This window comes from Ochlerotatus camptorhynchus, unplaced genomic scaffold (genome assembly GCF_037179485.1).
Source record: "Ochlerotatus camptorhynchus isolate MF236.1 unplaced genomic scaffold, CSIRO-AGI_Acam_v1.1 ptg000070l, whole genome shotgun sequence".
Taxonomy (NCBI): Eukaryota; Metazoa; Arthropoda; class Insecta; order Diptera; family Culicidae; genus Ochlerotatus; species Ochlerotatus camptorhynchus.
The window spans coordinates 7,781,573-7,806,499 of record NW_027040560.1 but is presented as its reverse complement, the minus strand read 5'-3'; the positions used below and the strand labels follow the sequence as shown (position 1 = coordinate 7,806,499).

Below are 24,927 nucleotides of genomic sequence, written 5' to 3'. Positions count from 1 at the left end.
GGAGTTGGGCCGAATACTCGCGGCTTACTCGAGGTTAGAGAGGTACATTGTCGAAGGATAGGATCAGGGGAGGAGCTTGGGAGTAAGGTTTCGTTGTCTCATCAGAGCGTTGTCGCCAGTATGAATGGTAGTGCGGTTCTAGTTTCGTCTGGAGTTCGACCGGCTATGGTGGGTGACCAGTGGGCGACGATGAGACTCATCGAGACGGGGGGACAAGACAAACAAAAACTAATAAAGAGAGACAAAAGACAAAGGAATTAAATTCTTATACTAGACATTTGAAGAAATACATAAACCGACTGCATATAGCAGATATCGCGAGTTCCCAACACGTCTCTGATAGGAACATAGGGTTGTCTTCCTTGGGCCTCGAGGGTATTCAAAAGTCGCTCTCTGGCGGCGTCATTATCCGTACATTGCCAAACTGCGTGTTCGATGTCATCGTAACCGTTTCCACACCGACAGATGTTGCTGTCCACGAGGTTTATTCTATTGAGATGAGCATCTAGCGAGTAGTGGTTGGACATAAGTCTACTCATCACGCGAATGAAGTCACGACTTAAGCCCAAGCCTTTAAACCACGCTCTCGAAGAAACATTAGGAATAATTGAATGTAACCACCGTCCAAGATTTCCAGTGTCCCAATCGGTTTGCCAACTCGAAAAGGTACTCTGACGCACTAAATGGTAAAATTCATCGTGTGAAATTTGCCTGTCATACAATTCGCCTTCCTGCGCGCCCACCTTTGCGAGAGAGTCCGCCTTCTCATTGCCTGGGATTGAGCAATGTGAGGGGACCCATACAAAGGTAATCATATATGATCTTTCGACCAGCACACACATCTGCTCCCTTACCTTTGAAAGGAAATAAGATGAGTGCCTACCTTGTTTCATCGACCGAATTGCCTCAATCGAACTGAGACTATCCGTGAAGATGAAGTAATGGTCTGCGGGCATGTTGGAAATCATCCCCAATGCGAAGTTGATTGCTGCCAGCTCAGCAACAAAAACGGAACAAGGTTCCTGAAGTTTGCGGAAGGCGCTAGAGTTTTCATTGAAGACACCGAAGCCAGTGGATCCATTGAGACGGGACCCGTCTGTAAAATATCTTTTCATGCAATTGACTTGTTGGTACTTTTCAGTAAAAATACGTGGGATAATAATAGGTCGAAGTTGATCGGGAATCCCATGAGTTGCTTGTTTCATGGTCAGATCATATTCAATTGAGGAACTGCGATTGGTGAAGTGAACACGGTCTGGAGTATAACAAGGAAGACACATATCTGATGATATGTAGTGGTGGTAGATTCTCATAAATCGAGATTGTGTGTTCAACCCAAGAATTTCTTCAAAATTAGCAATTATAAGTGTGTTCGTCACTCCGCATTTGATTAGTATTCTGAGAGAGAGCTCCCAGAAACGGTTCTGGAGGGGTGTTACTCCTGCCAGAACCTCGAGACTCATGTTATGCGTTGAGTGCATACAGCCTAGAGCAATACGCAGACAACGATATTGAATTCGTTCCAATTTTATTAGGTGACTTTTTTCTTGCCGAGAGAAAGCAGAAAGAGCCGTACTCTAGAACAGAGAGAATAGTTGTTTTATAAAGCGTTATGAGGTCTCCCGGATGAGCACCCCACCATGTGCCGCAAATTGAACGGAGAAAGTTGATCCTCTGCTGACATTTTTGCTTCAAATACGTAATATGGGCATTCCAAGTGCACTTTGAATCAAACCAGACCCCAAGGTACTTGAAAGCAGGGTGCCTTCCATTCATTTTGACTAAAAAAATGTTTTATGAAATTATGGAATAATACGATAATATGATGATATGTTGTATGTGTAAATAATAAGAAAAGATTTTTAAGTTTGTGTTTGACACATCAAACCTGCAAATTTAGCTTTGAAAGAGTCACAATGAGCGTTTTTCTGATCGCCTCTTCGCGAAGAGTGAAGAGCGAAGAGTGGGTGAGATAAATTACAAAATCGCTTATCGCGACTCTCATGTAGCAAAATTGGCAGGTATTATGTGTCAAATACAAACTTTACAATCTTTTCTTGTTGTTTACACAATAAAAATATTTTCATATTATCTTATTATTCCATAATTTCTTAAAACATTTTTTGAGTCAAAATGAATGGAAGGCACCCTGCTTGAAAGACAATGATTGGGTAATGTTTCTGCCCAAAAGATTAAGCTGCATTTGGGCTGGGTACCGCTTTCGAGTAAACACTACCAGTTCAGTTTTCTGCGGCGAGAAATCGATCCCTAGATTCCTAGCCCAAGACGACAAGTTATCTAAGGAACTTTGCAATGGTCCTTGCAAGTCCACGGCATGTGGACCTCTTACGGAAACCACACCGTCATCTGCAAGTTGTCTAAGCGTGCATTGTTCTGCCAAACAGTTGTCGATATCTTTGACATAAAAGTTATAAAGAAGAGGGCTGAGACATGAGCCTTGGGGCAGGCCCATGTAGCTAATTCTGGAAGTTGTCAGTTGTCCAAGGGAAAAGTTCATTTGCTTTTCTGACAACAAATTGTACAAGAAATTATTTAAAATTCCAGAAAGTCCACATCTGTGCAGATTGTCTGACAGAATTTCAATGGAAACTGAATCAAAAGCCCCCTTAATGTCCAAGAATACTGAAGCCAATTGCTCCTTGTGTGCAAAGGCCAGTTGAATATCTGTGGAAAGCAGCGCTAGACAATCGTTTGTTCCTTTGCTCTTGCGGAACCCAAACTGTGTATTTGATAGCAAGTTATTTGCTTCGACCCACTGATCGAGTCTCCGAAGGATCATTTTCTCCAACAATTTCCTAATGCACGAAAGCATTGCAATCGGACGGTATGAGTTATGGTCAGACGCTGGTTTGCCAGGTTTTCGAATGGCTATTACTTTGACCTGTCTCCATTCAGGCGGTACAATGTTATTTTCTAGTAAGGAATTGAATAAGTCTAGCAAGCGTCTTTTAGCGATGTCTGGGAGATTTTTCAGAAGATTGAATTTAATCATATCGCTTCCCGGTGAGGAGTTGTTTGATGAAAGAAGAGCCATAGAGAATTCCAGCATTGTGAATGGTCTATCCAGAGAGCTGCCGCTCGGAGACGCTTCTCGAAGAATGTGTTGTGCTGGAACTGAGTCCGGACAGACCTTTTTAGCGAAATCGAATATCCATCGGTTGGAGTATTCTTCACTCTCATTAGAAGATGAGCGGTTACGCATGTTGCGAGCCACCCTCCACAAGGTGTTCATTGAGGTTTCTCGTGAGAGTCCCTCGACGAAATTGCGCCAATAACCGCGTTTTTTTGCTTTGATTATTTGTTTCAACTTTGTTTCAAGCTTTGAATATTCCTCGAAGTATCTCCTTTTGAAGGGTGCACTTGGAACTTTTCTTTTTTGTGCTTCCAGTGAGCTTTTGTAAATCAAATCGGCTAGGAATCGATATTCTTCCAATGGTGGAAGCGCATCTATTGATTCGACACCGATTGTCACCGCCGTTGCATATTTCTGCCAATCTATGTTCCTTGTAAGATCAAATGGAACACGAGATGGTTCTGCAGAGTGAGGGGCACACTTAATTGAAATGATGATTGGCAAATGATCGCTACCATGGGGATCATTGATAACCTTCCACATACAATCCAATGATAGCGATCTTGAACACAAAGATAGGTCGAGTCGGCTTTCTCGAGCCGGAGGTTTTGCTATACGTGTCGCTTCACCAGTGTTCAAAATAGTCAAGTTGAAATCGTCGCATAAATCGTAAAAAATAGCCGCTCTATTGTCATCGTATAGATCGCCCCACCCAGTACCATGGGAATTCATATCACCTAGAATTAATACTGGGGATGGAAGAATCGAAACTAGATTCCAGAGTTGACTACGGCTAATGGAGGTTCTTGGTGGAACATAAACTGAAGCTATGCAAAGGTCTTTGTTCTTCACATTTATTTGGCAAGCGACGATTTCGACGCCTGATAGAGCAGGAAGGGAAATTTTGTAGAAAGGGTAGCACTTTTTGATCCCTAAAAGTACTCCTCCATAAGAATCGTCTCTATCCAGGCGAATAATGTTAAAATCGTGGAAGTTGAGTTCTTTATCGGAAGAAAGCCATGTTTCACAGAGAGCAAATATATCACAATCAGAATTGTGAAGTAAAAATTTGAACGAGTCTAGTTTAGGCACTAGACTACGGCAGTTCCACTGTAGCACAGTGATCATATCTTCAACCTCGTTCGACGAATTATCCATCGAAAGATATGATTGATGCAAGGAGGGGCCATGAAACAGTCAATTGCTTAAGATATGATTCTAACGTTGGAAGCAAGGCAGAAACTAAGCTTCTTAGAGGGTCTTGTATGTTGAACATGTTTAATATGAATTCCACAATGTCCGAAAAAGCTAGCAAACCTCGTTCGGACTTGGATTTCTTTTGAGAAGTTTGAGGAGCAGCTTTTTTATTTCTTTTATCTTTGTTGGGCAATGGCGGAAAATTCTTGCTGCATCCAGGGATTGGATCAGCAGGAGCCTTCGGTTTTGTTTTTTCATCCCCATTACCCTGGGAATTTGGCAATCTTCTGGAGGTGATTTTAGTTTTCTTACGGCGCACTTTCGGGGAGGGGCATTTTCTTTTTGAGGATCCGTCCATTTTTGAAGGTGCGTGTACCACCGTAGAATCACCTTCATCCGATGAGTCAGAGTCCGATTCTTCAGCTGACAAAATCGAAAATTGGTTTGCATCTTGGACGGCTGATGCAGCCTTCACCATTTGCGCATAAGTCTGCTTGGAGCGTCCAGATATTGAACGCTGCACTTTATCGGAGTGCTGCTTGTACATGGGGCACTCCTGCAAGGGGTGAGGATTCTCGCCACAGTAAGCGCATTTTACTGATTCTTTGTGGCAAGAATCCTCTTTGTGGTTTTCACCACATTTGCCACAACGAGTTTTGTTGCCGCAATGGCTGGCCGAGTGTCCCAGCCTTTTGCAGTTGGTACAATTATAAACCCTCTGTACAAACAACCGCACCGGAAAAAAAGCACCATCAACTTTGACAAAGTTTGGGAGAACTGAACCAGCGAAAGTCACCCGAAACGAGTCTGAATGCTGATAAACTTTCTTGCCATCTTGTAAAGACACTGAATGCAGTTGCCTAACATCCAGTATCTTTACAAGCTCGCTTGTGACTTTTCTGTTTTTAAAACAACCCGAGGCACGTTTCAAGTCCTCGACAGACAGACTCGCGTCGGATACCACGCCTTCTATCTCCACATCTCGAGAAGGGATGTAGATGTTGTACTCAACACTAAACAACTCGTGATCAGCAATTTTATTTGCTACATCATAATTCGGTGCTTCTACACGCAGTTTGTTGAATCTCTCCTTATGTACCAAGATTCCCGGATACTTACGCAGCAAGTCTCTCGAAATATCGAGAGTTTTCAAGGGTTTATTTTTAGGCCGAAAAAAGACAACCCATGGTCCTTTCGAAAGTGGTTGGTAATACCTGGTTCGCGCAACGTTGGCATCGGAAGATGCCATAAGTGTTGCGCAAAAGCGGTGCGCAACCGCTTAAGAAGGAAAAAAAAAATAAAAACCTTCTCCAATTGATTAATTTCAATTACTATTAATTAAATGTTTTGCACGGCGTACAAGCAAATTTAAGAGAAAAAAAAAATTGAGAGAAAAAAAAAAACTTATATCTAGTTGCAACAAGTTGTCTCACTATGAACCATACTCCCTTACCATGGGTGAGAGACAGAGCCACGCGCCACGAGGCAAAACAAAACTACAATAGGGAGGCAATGGACTTGCAAAATGTATTGTACATAGTATCACACTTGTTACCACAAACAAAGTTACAGACGACTAACTGGCGAAGAAATCCATTAAAATAATGTGGTTCACTGTAATAGAATTTTCTTGGAAGCTTGTGCTATCATCCACCAGCTGGGTTAGTTTTTTTGTTTAGATTTGAACAAAGTTGATTTTGTGTACAATGATTCTTTGACAGTGTGCAAAGAGTGTATCATTTTGTCATTTTTTTATGCATTTCAGTTTTGAGTAGAGTGAAAGAGATAGAACCAAAACATTAGGTGAAAATGCTAGTACAATCTAGTAGTAGTGTCAACAATCAATACGAAACTAACGATTTTAAATTGGCTCACCACTTTAGTAGCCTATTGGTCCCAAGCAAACGATTAACGTACCCTATTCTAGTTGAAATTCTATTACAACACTATGTTTGTTTTGATTCGCTATGAAAGTTTGACAGATAACATCAGGGGTGTGTGGATTCATGCAGAACATGCAGGGGTGAGTGAAATAGCTTGGGACTGCTTGGGACCGTTGTTCTGGTACTGAGTAAGCCAAAAATAATAATGATTTTCTTCGGGACCCAGTGGTCTTAGAGTTACCTCTATGGTAGTGTTGCCATGTGGTACAATCCAGTAGTAGTGGTGTTGCCATGTGGTATACTGAAAAATTGAAATAGCAGGTTAGTCACCAAAGTTTTCGAGCCGCTCCGTCTGTCACTTCGTTTGTGCTTGTTACTCCTTTATTTGAAAGCCGCGTTGTAGTACGCTTACGTATTTATAGGCACTGACGTTGGATGCGATACTGGCGGGTTTTGCCGCAAATCATTCTTATTTTATTTATTTTTACGCAGATAGATTTATTTGGGTTTGCCCAACAGTGCTCCTTCTACTTGCGTGACAATGGTATTGCAACTAATCTTATATGTGCTTCATTTTGATTTGGGATAAGTGTTTGAACTATGGCTCGGGATTTCCACTGTGGCGTGCTTCTATTGTGACAACCATACGTATTTTTGTGGTGCGACATGGTGGAAACGTGTGAGCGTAGTTGAAGCATATAATCTATGTAATGTAAAAATCAGCTACTAAACTAGCTTCAAAGTGAAGCATTTTAGTCACTTGAAGGTGTCACCTGGGACGAACTAATATATATTAAATATAGGTCAAAGTCAAAAACAACTTGAAACACGTTTAATTTTGGATTTCATTCACAAGTGCAGGTACTTAATAAACCATGGTAGGTAGATTAGAGATTTCAATTATTTATTAAATTAGACTAAATAGAGATGTCATAATCATCAAACGAACTTAAATAGGAAAGTTTAGACAGCCTAGTAGCATTAGGTGGATTAACAGAAGAGTTAGGATGCGGAGGGTCCGCTTAGGGAAGTAACTAGCCTTTAAAGCAACTGGCAACTAGCCTTTTCATGTATTGTCTGTTTATTTTGATTATTGCTTTAAAATATCAATTTGGTATAAATGTGAAAGGATGAATCAGTGGGAGATGGATTTTCGGTTTCTTTACATTTTATTTCCATTTCGTCAAGCCAGTGTAGACTACATACAATGATTATTACAATGTTTACTTACATACTATGCATTAATTCTATTCTGTTTTAGCTTAGTTTGTATTTGCTGCTTGGACATAGTGATGTCAATAGTTCCGCAATGCAAATTATATAGGCGTATCATTCGATTGATCGGGCTATTTTTTGCATAGTTTGTTCTGTACGATGTTTCTGAAAATAAATTCCGTGTTCTAAGATATCGACAAGGTGTGTAAAAATTTAATTGTGCGAGAATTTCTGCCGAATCTATGCGCATTGAAATAATGTCGTTGATGAAGAAAAGCATTGCAAATTGGCGGCGCTCCTTAAGTGTTTGTATATTGATGAGCATGCAGCGCGCTTCATAAGATGGTAATGGAAAAGCAGTCTAATTCAATTTTGTTTTTGGACAGATTCTATGCGTTCTTCGTGTATGGAAATGTATGGATTCCATACTAGGAGGCAGTATTCCAGAATTGCCTTACATATGTGGTATATAAAAGCTTAATAGTGTATGGGTCTTCGAAATTATGACTGAACCTTTTGATGAAGCCTAGCATTCTGTTTGCTTTACTAATGATAGTATTATAATGTTCTATAAAAGTTAGTTTGGAGTCTAGGATTACACCTAGATCTCTTACAATTTTGCTTTTTTCTACTATTTGGTTGCCTAGTGATATTTCAATATGCGGTGTTTCAATTTTTCTGCTAAATGCTATTGCAGTACATTTTTTTACGTTCAGTTTGAGTAGACTTTTACTACACCAGGTGTGGAATATATTGATTTCATTCTGGAATTCTTCTGCATCGCTAGAATTACTTATTTCCATAAAGAGCTTCATGTCGTCTGCATATACAAGCAATTTTATTTTTTTAAGTATGTAGGAAATGTCGTTTATGTACAAAATAAAAAGAAGTGGGCCTAAATGAGAACCCTGGGGTACCCCAGAGGTGACTGAAATTGGTTCTGAAAGTTTATTTTGAAAGCGAACTATTTGTTTACGATGTGTTAGGTATGATTGAAGCCAATTCAAAAGTCCAGGCTCCATTCCTATTTTCTGCAATTTGAGGATTAATAATGGTATGTCGATGCGGTCAAATGCTTTACTGAAGTCGGTGTATAGCGCTTCAACGTGCTTGCCACTGTCCAACGCTTTAATAATGAAAGATACATATTCTAGAAGATTAGAGGTAGTTGAGTGACCTTTAAAAAAGCCGTGCTGTTTACTTGTAATTAGATTTTTCACCTGCTGAAAAATATTGCCGTTTACGATTGATTCAAAAAGTTTTGGAATGCAAGAAATAATAGCAATTCCACGATAATTTCGAATGTCTGATTTTGCACCTGATTTGAAAATAGGTACCAAATAAGATGATTTCCAAATTTCAGGGAATTTTCCATTTTTCAGAGACATGTTGAAAAGACGCTCTAGAGGAAATGCGAGTTCTTCAGAAAGGTTTTTCAAAAATATGGGTGCGATGCCGTCAGGTCCAGACCCTTTCGACGCGTTTAAGTTTTTTAGTGCATTGAGGACTTTATGTTGAGAAAGTTGGTTGACAGAGATGTTTTTAGAAATTTCAGGAATGAATGCAAAGAAATCGCGGTCACGATCTTCTTCGGAAAATGTGGTGTATACTTCTTGGAAGAAATTTGCAAAGAGATTGCAAATTTCAGATGAATTCTCACCTACATTTGCATCCAAATTCATTCGCGAAGGAAAATTGCTGCTTTTTAATTTCGTGTTTACATAATTAAAAAAGTTCTTAGGACATGATTTGACTTCATTTTCGACTTTGCGGTTATAGTCCTCATATGCAGAGTTGGTGGCTGTATTTAATTGGGTGCATAAGTTGTGATAGTTTCGCAAATTGGTTTCAGTTTTTTCTTTTTTGTATAGTTTATGAGCTTTCTGTTTTTTATTCTTCAAATTTTTCAGTTGTGGATTGAACCATGCGGGTAGTTTATTGTTTTGTGTTCGTCTTCTTTTTTTATGGTACAGTTTCTAAGATTAGGTTTTGTAGAATTAAGTGAAATTTTTCTACTTCAGTATCGACATTTCCTTCAATACTTTGCCAATTTATTGTACATAGTCTACGTTTGGCTTCTTCGTAATTTGCTTTATGGTATTCCGGCACTTCCTCGTATTATTTAGCATCACTATGTGTCATTTCCTCAAAACCCCTCAATAACCGGCCTCTTCAATCCCGTCCTTTTCCCATGGCGTTCAAGTGGTCCGCATAGACTATTCAGCTATTACCCGTCCTTTATCCTCGGCTTTGGATTGACTTGCGCTCCCATTGCCCCCCCTAATAAACAAATACCATAAACGAACTGTATCCCGGATGGATAAACTATCCCACAAATGGTTTGAATGATACCCCGAACGCGTCGTTAAGCTCTCTTTTATGGTTATTTTTATTAGGGCCAACAAACGCTGCAAAATGAAAATGAAAATGAAAGGTTCAGTTTAGACCAATTTGGGTGGATTCTACCCAAATTTTGATAGTTTCGAAATAGCGTGTATACATGCATATGCTGCTTCCCCAACACATTATCAGAGAGTAGTAACAACCGATGGAAACTAACGATTTTAAATTGGCTCACTACTTGACTAGCCTATTGGTCCCAAGCAAACGATTAACGTCCCCATTCTAGTCGAAATTCTAGTACTACCCTATGTTTGTTTTGATGTGTTATGAAAGTTTGACAGATAAAATGAGGGTTTAGTGGATTTTCCTATGTTTCGGGGGGTGAATCGATTAGCTTGGGACCAAACATACACAGCAAAAAATTATTAATATTCCGTGGAACGTAAACAGGAAAATGATGGAAAAAGTACTCATGTAAACGATTTTCTAATTGAAATTTGTATCATAAATAATGCACATAAATGGAGCATGACATAAACCGCATTATTCCATTGTTACCCCATTAAAGCTACGACCCAGCATTGAAAATTGTGTAACATGAGTAAATACCAATCAACATTCTTTGAACTTTACATGTACTAAATGTAAACAAACGAGCAGTCGCAACAATCAGTCAGAGTTCACAATGCAAGATGGCTACCGCGCGCGTCAGGCCGTATTTATTTTGCTCAAGGTTTTTTTTAATTTAAATCAGATTAGAAGTGATCTAGTGATGTTTGACGGAATTAAGTGTGTAAGTTGTGTTTTACAGTGCGATAATGTACGGTCGTACTTAAGCCACATAAAAATTCATCGGAATTCAAAAATTTTCGACTGCCCGTTCGAAAACTGTGCAATCCGGTTTAGATCGTTTGTTGCTTTCCGGAAGCATCTACAGCAACAGCATTTCACTGAGAACCAAGGGCCACATCATAAATGCCTCATCCCGTCATGCGAATATTCGGAAAAAAATATACACAAAGTTATGAAGCACGCTATGAAGCATATTTCAGCTGGAATTCCCGTATATTGTCCACTAAGATGCCCCACACGGAAGCCCTTTGCCACTCCTAATAGTTTACGTATACATAAAATGTATGCACACAGGAGCGAACTGAAAATTTCACCATCTATATTGGAGCATTCGCCGATTGGTGCCAGTGACGTAAATTCGGAGCTTCCTAGTGAAATTGAAGAACCTAAAGAAGACGAAGAGAATGCATATGGTGGCAATCTTTATATGACAGCGGAATTAATTTTTGGTAGCCTTTTCTTGAAGCTCTTTTCCAAACATCATGTCACGGATACGGCGATCCAAGAAATCGTAGAAGTGCTTGGTGAAGTGGGTGTCATACAGGAGAGAATTTTGCGTAGCAGTTTAGAGTCGATTATTGATTACTTTGGTGTCAGAGATGATTCGCCGCGATTGTTCTTAGAATCATTAACCGAGTGTTTATTACTTAAAAAACAGTTCGGGGTAAATGGTATTTTTCGATCATCTTATATGCGGAAGAAGTTTTTTAGCTGTAATTTTGCATATGTTTCTCCTGTGGAAGTTCCGCTTCAAAAGAACAGTGAGCATACCGAGTGCTTTTATTACTACGTTCCCTTAAATGATACCCTAAAAGCTCTGTTGAATGACAGAGATATCTATAACGCAGCGTTTCGGGAAAAGCACGGAACTGTTGGATGTCTATATGACTACACAGATGGACTGAAATTCAAAAACAGCTCGTTCTTCACTAAAAAAACTGTAAATCTTTTTATATACCAAGATGCGGCCGAAGTCGTGGTAAACGCAATAGGGAACGCCACATCGAGATACAAGCTACTTTGTGTTTATTTGGTCCTGGGTAATCTAGATCCTCACCTGCGTGTATTAACCGATAACGTGCATCTGATTCTGCTGTGTAAAAATAAGGACTTTGCTTATTTTGGCGCGAATACAATATTCCGTCGACTGATTGAGGATATAAAGATTTTGGAAGAAGAAGGCATCATCATTAATGGAGGAGGAACAGAAGAGAGGGTATACGGATCTGTTTTCACAACGTTGAATGACAACTTAGGTGCTCACCAGTTAGCAGGACTGACACAGAACTTCTCGAGAAGTTCTCATTTTTGTCGCTATTGCTACATGGACCATGACTCTTTTCAAAACGATCCGTTGCATACTTCAGAAAGGAGAACACCTGCCGAGTACATAAAAGATCTGGAAGTTATTGTCAATGATCCCTCTAGAATTCCATACCGGGGAGTGAAATCAAGTTGTATATTCAATGAACTAAAGCACTTCGAAGTGTTTGAGTATGGTACATCACCATGTGTGGCTCATGACATATTTGAAGGGTGGGCGAATAATGACCTATACCTCATATTTAGAAAAATGGTGTCTGAACGTGTGGTTTCATTGAGCTACCTGCAAGGTAGGGTCAACAGTGTTTTTAAAAGTTTGAATATCAGCACTAAAATAGATTTTAACTTTACCCGTAAGTCAAAAAACATCAAAGGAAAGGCATGTGATATATGGCACCTTATTCAAATAATTCCATTTATTTTCATGCACAAGCCTCTTGTCGACGACAATCCTTATCTGGTCATGCTATTGTTGATTAAGAAAATAACAGACATTATAACCTCGCCAGTCATCTCGGAAACTCAAGTACGATTACTATCTTCGGACTTATTTGAGTATATCGAGCTAAGAGAGGTTCAATTTGATGTACCACTTCGCCCCAAACACCATTTCACGTTACACTACCCAAGATTCATTCTATGGATGGGCCCTCCAATGATATATTGCACCCTCTTCTGTGAAAGGAAGCATTGTTTCTTTAAACGGTGCTTGAGAACTACACTAAATTTTAAAAACGTAGTTAAGTTTTGTTCCGAGCAACATCAATACTTTCAGGGTTTATTAAACATACAAAATTCTCGGTTCAGGAATGACTTTATGTTGGGTAAATTTGTTGAGCACATCAGTGAACTACCGTTGAAAACACGAAGCTTATTACATGATTTTGGGCTGGATGCGGATCAAAATGTATACGCCGAAAAGGGTACTTATTTGGGATATACCTATTGCAGAGGTGATTTTCTGTTCGTGAACCATGACCAATACGGGGAAGATTTTGTAGTGATTGAAATTGAACTACTCGTATACAATAAATTGCATGGAAGCATCACAGTGTTTGGTGAAGAACTATTTGTCCGTAATATAAGTGAACACGGTTTACGGGAAGTGCTATGTGAAGCAAGTCGAGTAAAAAAACAAGTCTGCAGATCGATCAACAACTTCATAGATCGAGCGCCGATCTACAAATTTGTGGAAAACAATCAAATCTACCTATTTGCAAAGCACGCTCTACCATTCCTAGATTAAACCAAGAATATTGAAGAAAGCATGGAGAAAATCGTAGCTTTTAAAGTCTGAGACTCATCACGACAATCAAGGCACATCATTCCAGCAATAGCAACGGTTGTCAGTCTAATTGAGCAAGGTAAGAAAAAAGCTCACATAGGTACCTGTTACAAATGTGAAGTCCTAAAATACTTATTTTATTTACAGCATCGAATACGTATCAACAAACATTTTCCAAGGTCGTGCTGGAAAGTGATGGATGTCAAATTTCAAACGATCTGGCACTTTCAGCATTCACCGGAAGCCTTCTGATGCTTCTCACAGCAGAAGAAGTCTGGGCACCTGAGAGCCTCATCATCTCCAACAGCTGTGAACCAGACACAGGTATGTTTCACATTTACTCCAACATGCAACTTGTAAGACTTTTATTTCGGTTGAATAATCCAGTAAAAGCACTTATCCCACGATTGGATTATCACTTCGTTTGTAAAATTTATATTATAAAAATGAGATCTTAGGTTTATACATGTGTCACTATGTTCCTGTATTTTGCATCTAGATTAACAAATTAATAATTTGAGAGATGGAAGAAACTGGTCTTAGCCGTCTGTCGAGTCACAAAGAAAAAAATAATTATTATTACTTAAAATTGACGCCGTGGCTGCAGCTGTCATCAGTAGCAACAAACTGATATTTCAAGCTGAACATTGAATTAGGTCCTAAGTAACATTGATCGATTCTCTTCTTCGACTTTCTCTTTCGTAATAACTTGAGCACATAACGAGGCACATAACTGTTTCTTGTTGTGTTTGTCGTTTTATATGGTAGATAAAAGCTAAGAGAAGAGGAGACAATACGGGGGTGAAAACGAACAACTTTTCTGTCAAACGCGAACCAGCTCGTGGTTGGCCGATATGAAGTGCGTAAGATAGAGATAGAGATATAGATAGAAATAAAAGAGTAAGAAGCCAATTATCTCCTCTTCCTCTTAGGATAAAAGCTTCTTTTGTCGAGATGTGTGCTTAAAATACCTGGGAATGTTTTTACATGGCCTTGCGGGTATACAAAGAGAAAGGCGATGAAGAGAATCTGTCAATGTTACTTAGGACCTAATGCAATGTTCAGCTTGATTTATAAGATATATCTCGATGAACATTTCAAAAGGTCCTATCTGCTTTGATCGATTCTCTTCATCGACTTTCTCTTTAGATAACCACTGCTATGCAAATAAATTTTGCGCTATTTTGAAAGATGCTAACATCTCACATCTCACGTATTTATTAAAACACCTAATACCCCGTTCACACTATGGCTTATATCAGGCGTAACATTTGATAACGGCACAAAAGCTTTTGTAAACAGGACCTTTAAACGCGAACCGAGGTACGCTAACGCAAACCAACAACATCATCGGATAGGGGCAAGTATCACCTTTTCGAAAGTGGTATTGATTTGCATGGGCGTACTTTGGTTCGCGTGTAAAGGGCCTCAGAAAGTTTGTTTACAAATGCTTTTGTGCCGTTATCAAATGTTATGCCTGATATTATCTAATATAGGCTGTCTTGCAAGGAGCACTCATACATTTAGTTTTCACTGGAAATCCTATATATGAGTGCTCATTGCAAGTCTATATTAAATGATATATGCCATAGTTTGAACGGGGTATAAAACATTGAACTGCACTGTTACACTGAACGAATTTGACATATTCCTGTTATGTGGAAGTCTAATAAATTTGCGCTATAAGATAATCCATTGAAAATGATATGATTGAAAATGTGTCAGGTAAATTCTATATGAATATCTGATACATTTACAATGCTGATAATTTGGTAACTTTTATATGATCGTCATATGATAAATGAAAATCGATCAAATTATAATAATTAACTGAAATGGATTTGAAACCCATAAGCATAAGCTATACTTTTCACTACAATATAATATATGTGTCATAAATCAATCGAAGTAAAGTTTATGTGAAAATAACATGAAATTTACTTCTTCTTTTGACACATATATTTAATCGATTTCTAAAAATAAATTCGAAAAATAAACATCAGGCAGTGGGAGCTTTCACAGTTGTGCCTTTTTTATTGTAGCTGATTTGGGATTCGATCAAGATCTGTTGAGGTGTGATGCTTTCGGTGTCTGTGCTCGATTCCACTGGGCCACGGCTGACTTCAAGATTGAGCTCGTTCAAATAGCATGAAGTAAGAACAGCTCTCCCGACATGGAATGTAGTGCAACTTTATGCTCGTTTTGCTAGAGTGAAGACAAATAGCACTGACAAATTTATGTTCGTTTCGGTGGTGTGGTTTGTTCAAATCTTTCATAATGCACCTGTGTGCAATAAATCAACGACTAAATTATATGATTTGATAGAACTGGCTCATGAAGTTCGAATACTACTTAGGGCTGGAATCTGAATTAGCCGTGTAGAAGGCTTACAATTAGAATCATAGCAAAGTAAATATTACAGTAGAATCATTTTTTTTTTCAATTTCAATACATTCTTTTCTGGAACCAATTATCATATGAAACAATAACAAACAAAGATTATTCAATACAGTATCATTGTTGTTAGTAGTATTTAGTTCAACTAATCATTTTAATGAGTGTACGTTAACATCGTTGAAAATTGTTTCAATAATTTATAAAGAACAATCATGTAAGATGTATTTTATTGGGAGCGATATTCATCCCAGAAAAAACATGCAAAAACAAATGCTTGCTGTTGGATTTCTTAAAAGGCATTTCTATATGACTATTTATGATTGGGATAGATCTGTTTACAATCTTTAAACGTCAAAAATCAAAGCAAGCTATTGCAATGAGATATACATGTTTTCCTATACTGCAAAGTTAAATGACAGTCCAATAGTTTCTACATGTCTACTTACACGCGACATATCAACAAACGTCAAAAATCAGTAAAAGCAACTCCAATAAAATATACATGATTATCTTATAAGATATATATTTTAGTGAGCAATATTCATCATGAAAACAGGTATATTTTACTGAATTTTCTCATAGTGCAAACTTATATGATTTTCCATTAGTTTCTAGATGTTTGTTCCCACCCATGACATATCAACAGTTTTTCACCATAAAATATATCAGACAATATTCATATACTTCTTACCTTCGCTAACCACGTTCGAAGCAAAGTATTATCAAGTACTAAGTATGTGAAATTACGATAGAAATCATTCTATATCGCAGTCATAGTTTTTAAGTGATAATCCAATGGAATCTATCAATCATCACATAGAATGAATAAATCTGCTGACATTGCTATGTTATAAGATGGATCCAATAAACGGTACATGTCGATTTGTTTCAGTGTACTGTTACGCCCTAATTCTAGATAAACATTTCAAAAGGTCTTATCTGCATTGATCGATTCTCTTCATCGACATTCTCTTTCGATAATAACTCAGTTGCAAAAACTTTCCCTGTTGTATTTAAGGTTGAGGATGCTAGATGAAAACATATTTTATCAAACTATGTTGTAAAAGTAGTGCAGATATTATTTGCATAGCAGTGGTTATCTAAAGAGAAAGTCGATGAAGAGAATCGATCAAAGCAGATAGGACCTTTTGAAATGTTCATCGAGAATTCCACTTAACTGTTACGCCCACTTCCAGCTCTATCTATACCCGTAAAAAAATCAAATAAAAATACAATGCTTTTCATTGTCATTGTAACTATGTTATTTACTGTCAAAACATTGGACATTTTTGTCCATTACCATAAAATCACAACGAAATTCATGGTTCACAACAATGAAAATCATGGTATTTGAGAAATTTACAGTAAAAAAGGGGGGTTGTTAAGCATCTTAACAATATAAAAAAGTGATTTTTCTCGAACAAATTTGATCTCATCACACTAATTTTCGTTGTTTGAGCATTGTATCGTTAAAAATCAAAATCTATTTTTCCTCCCGTACAATAATTTAACAATAAATTTTAATGTACTCGAAATTCAACAGTAAAAATCATTGTAATTTCGTTGTTTTATTATAATTATTTTTTTCGGGTACTTATAGACTTCTCTGACGTTTATGAATTGCACAAGTATTTGTGCAGAACTTTGCGTGAATTCAAAGGTTTTCTTGCACTAATGCTTATAATTTACCCCAAGTTCTGCACTAATACTTGTGCATTTCACAAACGTCAGAGAAGTCTATTGAAGTTCATCCTGGATAAACATTTCATTCTCTTCATCAACTTTCTCTTTCGTTAATTATTCAGCTGCAAAACCTTTCCTTGTCGTATTTGACGTTCTGGGCGCTAGATAAGAACCTATTTTATCAAACTGTGCAGTACAAATAGCACGAAATATGTATGCATAGCAGTGCTAATCAAAAAAGAGAGTGTCGATGAAAATAATCGATCAAAGCAGATAGGACCTTTTGAAATGTTCATCGAGCGTTGCTTTATTAAAGCTAAACATTAGATAAGGTCCTAAAAACATTGACAGATTATGACTTGATTATAAATATACTTTTCCAGTGGCAAATAATTCAGTAATGTTATTTGTTACTAATTTTTGCTCTTCTTTTCAATTTTTAGGCACTCATCATGTTTCGGCTCAGACGATTACTGCCGATCACGATTCTCATAGAAATATTGTTGATGTAGATCCATCATTTTCCACATTCCTTCACCAAATGCAGCTAACTCCAAATGTGTTGAGCATCATTGCAAACTCGCAAACTTCCACATCAGAACAAGATTCCGATGCCGTGCAGCTAACAACAGAAATGCAAGACGAGCTTGAAGATGAAATCGATGAGAATTCAGCAGAACTACTGCCGACATTTTCCAAGATTGAGCCAACTGACCATTCGAACGATGAAAACCAATCTCCCAATACTACCATGAAACGAATCCACGAAGATCGCACTGGGTTGCAAATTGCCAAAAAACAAGCATCCAACGACATGAAGTTTCGATCATTCGAAATCAAATGGAAAAAATTAAGTGACAACACACTATCACGACTGGAAGGTCTCCAGGAGTTCAAACTGAAAAACGCTTCTGATCAGATCCCGAGAGAGCTGCGACTAAAGAAATTGGAAATGAGTGGACTAATCAATTGCATCGTTGATCAACTAAGGACGATCGACACATTCATTCGCGCCGATACTATGGAAACAGTTGCTAAGAATATTTTGCAGAAGTTTCCATGTTTGGAAATATATGATGATGACGGATTCACAGATGGGTTGAGTTATGTTGTAATAAAACACAAGTTGATAAACAGAAACTCCTACCTTAATCGATTCAAAGACGCAAGCGTACTACCTGCAACACCCAACAAAAAAACTAGAAACATCAGAGCAGGAACGTCAAAGGAGTATTGGTCAAAAACATCTATCGAATGTACCAAGGAGATTCTATCCAAATTGCGACGTGATGAACCAAGTCTGCTAACAACTGAGTTGCTGGAATCATCCCAAGCATTCGTAAGACATCGTCTCGATGGAAATCAAGACCTTAAGCCAATGCTGCTAGAAATGCCTGTCCTGCGCAGGAGGAAGTTGCTGTTTTATCATTTCAAGAAAGCTACCGGAGTAGATATCGATACGCTCCAGAAGTACTTCTCTTTGAAGCGGAATAAAGTAGTAGAGTATTCGGCAGTGCTTCAAAAACCCGTGAAGCTATCTGACACATGCTCGGACGTAGATATATTCAAATTTTTGGCATCGATGGTTGGCGAAAATTTGGATGATCTTGTTTTGAAGAAAGAGGTATATATTTATCGATTACTTTTATGCAAGTATAGTAATAATAACTAAAAACAATTTGAAATTTTAGGTCGGAACTCGAATCGACGACATTAACGAGAAGTCAGCTGGTCCTGTTATAATCGCTATTGGTAAGTCAATCGTTTTTATAAGTAGCAATGCTTAAGCATAATTTTATATTTAAGTGAGTTAAGGCTGTTGTTTCTATGTTTATAATTTTGGGCCGATGATTATGTTTTAATGAACAAAAAAAATTAACGTTTTGTCAGCATAGAAGCTACCGGTCAGCCTCCTTTGAATTTAAAACTATGAAAAATCAGTATACCCACCACACGAATTCTTAGGTGCTTTTTCATTTAAGGCGGGAAGCAATTTTTTTACACGCGGTCAGTTTTTCACACATTTAAAATAACATAAAAATAAATATAGTTATGCCAGAAGCCCTATTCCATGCATATTGGATAAACAATAACCTACAAGGCTAATTTTTTGCAGTATGATGCTTCATATATAAAGCAACTTTTGGATCGATTTTTGATAAATTTTCTTTAGAAAAACCCTGTGCTTGATATAGAGTCCCACGGGGGGGAGTCGATGTCATGCTCCACCTTACGACACTTTACAAATACACAAATTATGTAAATTAAGTAAAACTTTAACCAAAGAAATGGATTTTAAATTCGACTAAAACATTTTTGACTCAAATTGCGAGTATTTTAACATTAAATATAGATGATTCAACAATACCTACCCATAATCGCATATCAGTGAATAGAAAATCAAGCAAAGATAGTACTGATATTCGATTATGAGCAGAAAAGTTAATCCACCAAAAACGGTTGTTGAATGAACGATTTATAGTTTGACCAAATTGTTTGAATGAAAAACAGAACATTTTTAGGCATTAGTTAACAATAAAATCAGTAGAGCTTAAACACCCACCAAACGAAATCTTATGTGCCCCTCTTTTATTTGATGCTAGTTTAAAAATGTTCTATCGGGGGACATTATTTTGCATTTTTTTTATGAAATGGGCTTACAAATATTTTATTACGTGATTTACACTAAAAAGTACGAACAAATTAAAATTGTTCCAGGCTTGATAGAACATCGAAATGGGCAATCCTAAACTTTCGTTTGATGGGTGTTTCAATGATACTGATGTGTTTATGATAAGGCTTTATTTCAGAGACACCGTGATGTAACTGAGATCTCAGCAAAATTTACGTTTGGTTGATGAGTTTCGGAAAATGTTTTACTGAATCTCAGCATAAAACGTAATGTTTGCTGATATCTCAGTAGCACTCGACTGTGTAAATCTCGGGAAAATATTTCCGAGATAGCAAAAGCTAAACTGAGATTTGAGGAGAAAACAATAATTAATTTTGATAACAAGACTTTTTTCTAATAATTTATTTTCTTATCATTTTTTCAGATATGGGAAATACGAATCATATGTACTACATTTACGCTGAGCACACACGGGTATCGGAAGGAACAAATAATTTCATTTGTGCTGTTCAGGATTTGATGTGTGTCCACTACGTCCACAACTTTATGTACCTAAAAGAGGCATCAAAGTTCCTCGAATTGATCCAGCAGTACTTCTTAAAGATCATTCCTTGTAAGGGATCAAAATCTACCGCGACTAAAGTTGGCCAAATCCAACGCGTAGTTAAAAAAGTTATTGTTGAGCTTTCTTCATATGAAGTGGTTCCTGGTTCCTCTAACTGCGTTCCTCCTACGAAGAAAGTTTAATGTGACATCGCTCCGACAAAAATTGCAAATGTCAGAGTGAAAATGGACATCAATGTATTTTTTTAAGTTTCGAAATCAATAAAAATAAAAATTCCATAAAATGCAATAAAAATTAGTTTATTATGAATATCCGACAGGTAATATGGGAAAAATGGAAAATTCCGTTTATTAAAGCGTATAATTACATCTAGGTTTTAAAATTACATGCAAATGTAAACCTACATTTCCATATCTTAATTTTAATATACATTAAACCAGATGCTAATGTAAAAATAGAATGCAATGTAATGCTACATTATTTATCACGCTCCTTTTATGTGCATGATATTTAATGTAAATGTACGCTACTTTTTCGAACTGTGTAGTAGCAGAGCTGAGCCAAAAAGTTGAGCACGTTTCTTCGGGACCTACTAGTCTTAGAGTTATCTCTATGGTAGTAAGTAGACGAAACATGTCGAAGTGACATTCGCCTCCGATCTTCGGGCGCGTGCGAATAGGGAGGATGCAAAATTACGTAACATTTTGCACACGAATCGCCATATTCAGAACCACACGCCCCCAATAGGTTAGTGAAGCCATGGTCATCAAAATAGGAAATCGATGAAGAGAATTTACTTTCATCCCTCTGCTTCTGAGCCCCTTAATTCAGTCGTCGTCATTGCAATGCAAACTAGCATCACATCGCTTTTGGTTCTTGGATTGCACTTGCTGGTTTACCCTAACCGTCCTCAACACCTTAAAATCCAGCTTCCGTTCCTTAGTTCCACTGCGACGCTTGCTATGATCTTGCCGATCGATAGTATGCCACTTACGATAAACAGTATGCCACGTTTGAGAATAATGCACACGGTCGATTTAGCCAATTTCAACGACTTGGCGATTTTTGAACCTGACCACGTCGGATTTTCCAATTGGGTGTCGAAAATTAATTTTCGGTTTGCGGCTTCCATCAAGTATAACTTCTTTTAAACACAATGAAAGAGAAAACATTTCAAAACAAACTGCTGTCAAAACACTCCAAATCCCACCGCTAGGAGCACTGCAGTAAAATAAACAGTGCGTTCAGATATTAAATGACTCAAGCTTTAATTATTGAGATTTATATTTGCGATTCTCTCTTTCTCAACTATATTGGTATTAGCGCTATGAGATGATACAAAACAAATCCAATAAAACCGTCACTGTGATACGACGCCAAACAGTGTATGGAGCGTTTTCCGAGACATTTCTGATCAGCTAATTGTTCAACCCATGAATGAGATTTGACAGGAGGCAGCTACCTATACCATAAACCAATAAATAATATTTGAGCCAACGCTGAAAAATTATATTAATTAGTAAGGACAACAAAATTCCAGTGCCTCCAAAAGGCTTAATATGAAATACATATCAGAGTTATCCATTCGCAACAATTGACGTCACAAGGGGCGAGACGGTCCTCAATAAACATTATTTAAATAAAAAAATAGCTCGAAACCTGAAATCAAAAGCATCAGCTTCAAATATGTAGAATAAGATGAAGAACCAGAACGAGACGCGAGAGAATCCGCTTGCTCGTATATATGTATCACAAACGATCAAGAAATAAGGTTCAGTCAGTCGTCACTAAAGATAAGAAACTCTATCTGCTAGAGGAAATCCCCCAGTGATATTTTTGCTCACAAGTTGAACAGTCTACAATCTACTGAACCTACGATGAATATTTTTTCGGAAATCTCGGCTCAATGTGCATAGAGGTGTCTATTCCGGAGAGATGATCAATACGATGAACGTGTTTCTGGTTCTGTCAGGAAGTATCCTGCTTAACTTTGTCCTGGCAACCGAATATATACCGCTTCAGTGTGGGATACAGCCGATAGGTTCAGAAGAACTAGCCGAAAAGGAAACCGACACTATTCTAGGCGAGTTTCCTTGGCATACAGCCATCTATCATATCAGCCACGACAGCATCATTTACGTATGCGGGGGAACGATGATCGACGAACGCTTCATACTAACCTCAGGACACTGTGTTTTCAATCTCGATAGTGGAGAAATAATGGCGAATACTTTAATGGTGGTTCGATTGGGCGTTCACAGTCTGGACGCTCCTTTTCAACTGACTTCGCAGCAATACTCAGTCGGCGAAATACACATTCATCCGAATTTCACTTTCGGACATCCGAAGCATGATATTGCTATATTGATGTTGAGTATGGTGGTCCGGTTTAGTGATTATGTGCATCCAGTTTGCGTAGATCAAACAGGTGAATCGGAGAACGGTTACGGAACGGTAGTCGGTTGGGGGTTGGCTGATGTAAGTGTGTCCAGTGATCTCAGAGATGTACAACTGCCGATGCATAGCGGTTTGCTGTGTCCAGAGCCGAACGAAGAAACATTTTGCGCAGGATATTCTGACGGAACGAACGTGTGTAATGGAGATATTGGCGGAGGAATATTTATCAAACGGGGAAAAGCATGGACTTTAGTAGGAGTTCTATCCAAGCCAAAGAACACAATCATCAACAACGATACTTGCCAGATCAACGGCTATGCCACTTTCACAAAGGTACATACGTTCCTCCCGTGGATAGAGATGACCACAAGATTGCAACTGAAAGATGAGTCCGATGAATTCAAATTTACAGCACGTATGTGATTAACAAAGTCTTAAAACAATAATTAGTGACTTGATGAAATATGTTGCTTCGTTTTAGCTACTGGTACCCCCGCCAAAAGTTGTGAGGCTAAGGAATTTGATATAACCAAGTGGTATACCAATTATCTTCCAGAAGAGTGTGGCTCCTACGTCGTTAACCGTATAGTGCGAGGTCAGAAAGCAAATCTATCTGAATTCCCATGGATGGCGATCGTACGCTACTTGATAGCTCCCATACATGAGTTAGACAATCTGTGTGCGGGAACATTGATAAGTAAGCGATATGTGCTAACGGCCGCGCACTGTGTGAAAGAGAGCAAGCGACCGTAATTTGAATCGTAGCGCCTTGGAATTCTTCATCGAATTAAACTTTGTCTATTTAATCTTAGATATCAAGTAAGACTGGGAGAGTACATCATCGGTCAAGAGAGGGACTGCGATCCAAATGATAAACGGGACTGTGCCCCGCCCGTGCGGGATTACGGCATCGAATGCATCATACGGCATCAGAACTACAACCGTCGAACCAAGCAGAACAACATTGCTCTGCTACGACTGGACAGGGATGTCACATTTGAAGGTGACCCCTCATCGATTTAATCAATAATTTCCTTTATAGTATTGATCTTCCAATTCTAGACCACATCAGTCCAATTTGCCTACCGGTTTTGTTGCAACTAAAAACAATGCAGCCCTACCGGTACATCATTACCGGTTGGGGTGACAGAGAGGACGAATCAAAATCGATGACACTGCTCAAAGCTACCGTCAAACCAGCTAATCAGTCCGAGTGCCAGGAGTGGATGAATCTAAAGGGTTTGAAACTCTCGCAAAATCAGCTTTGCGTGGGCAAGCCGGATGGACCGGATGCGTGCCGTGGTGATGGTGGAGGACCCCTCGGATACAGTGCTTGGTACAATGGAATGCGATTTGTACAGTTTGGAATTGTATCTTTCGGGTTCGGGTGTGGCGTCGTGCCTGCGGTTTATACTAAACTTGCTGATTATATGGACTGGATAGTAGCGAATATGAAACCGTGATAGTGTACGGTTATTGAAATGATGTGGAACATGAATAAAAAAAAAATAGGTTGCGGGAGACTTGTTATCAAACATGTTTCAAGTCGAAATCACAGTTTACGATAGAATAGAAAATAGAACTTGTTACGGTTGTCGGAAGATGAAATATAACCTTTTTGGGCATGGATGCCTAAATGTTTTCAAATGTTTTTTAAAAGTAATGTCTAAACAAATTATCTGGGTCCAATAAGCAGCCTTCAATTACGTTTTCAATCACATCTCAACAAATAGTGGACCTACATAAGATATTCCACTGGCAACCTGCGTGCTAACATAAGCTTATCATTCGGTTAACAACCGAAGGAAAGTTCAGCTTCTAAATGACAGCAAATGATATCAAATTTTCATGTCAACATCAAACTGGAATCATAATTTGATTTCAGTTTGCGCAATTGACAAATTTGATAACAAATTTTAATTTCATTTTGCTGTACAGTTGCTCTTCATGAACATTTCAAATGGTCCTATCTGCTTTGATCGATTTTCTTCATCGACTTTCTTCTTTGATAACCACTGCTATGCAAACTAATTTCGAGCTAATTTAACCCGGGGGGGGGGG

At 38.2% G+C, this 24,927-nt stretch overlaps 2 protein-coding genes across 2 annotated transcripts; both read left to right on the top strand.

Annotated features, from left to right (window-relative positions):
• Positions 1-17,243: 17,243 nt before the first annotated feature.
• On the top strand, positions 17,244-20,736 carry LOC135697400 (uncharacterized). Its single transcript, XM_065217015.1, has 3 exons — positions 17,244-18,896; positions 18,964-19,024; positions 20,329-20,736. Exons 1-3 carry the CDS (start codon positions 17,673-17,675, stop codon positions 20,649-20,651), a joined length of 1,608 nt encoding a protein of 535 aa, XP_065073087.1. The 5' UTR covers positions 17,244-17,672; the 3' UTR covers positions 20,652-20,736.
• A 104-nt stretch (positions 20,737-20,840) lies between these two features.
• Positions 20,841-24,905, top strand: LOC135697399 (transmembrane protease serine 9-like). Its single transcript, XM_065217014.1, has 4 exons — positions 20,841-23,281; positions 23,348-23,615; positions 23,679-23,869; positions 23,929-24,905. The coding sequence occupies exons 1-4, from the start codon at positions 22,405-22,407 to the stop codon at positions 24,327-24,329; spliced, it is 1,737 nt and encodes a 578-aa protein (XP_065073086.1). The 5' UTR covers positions 20,841-22,404; the 3' UTR covers positions 24,330-24,905.
• The last annotated feature ends 22 nt before the right edge of the window (positions 24,906-24,927 follow it).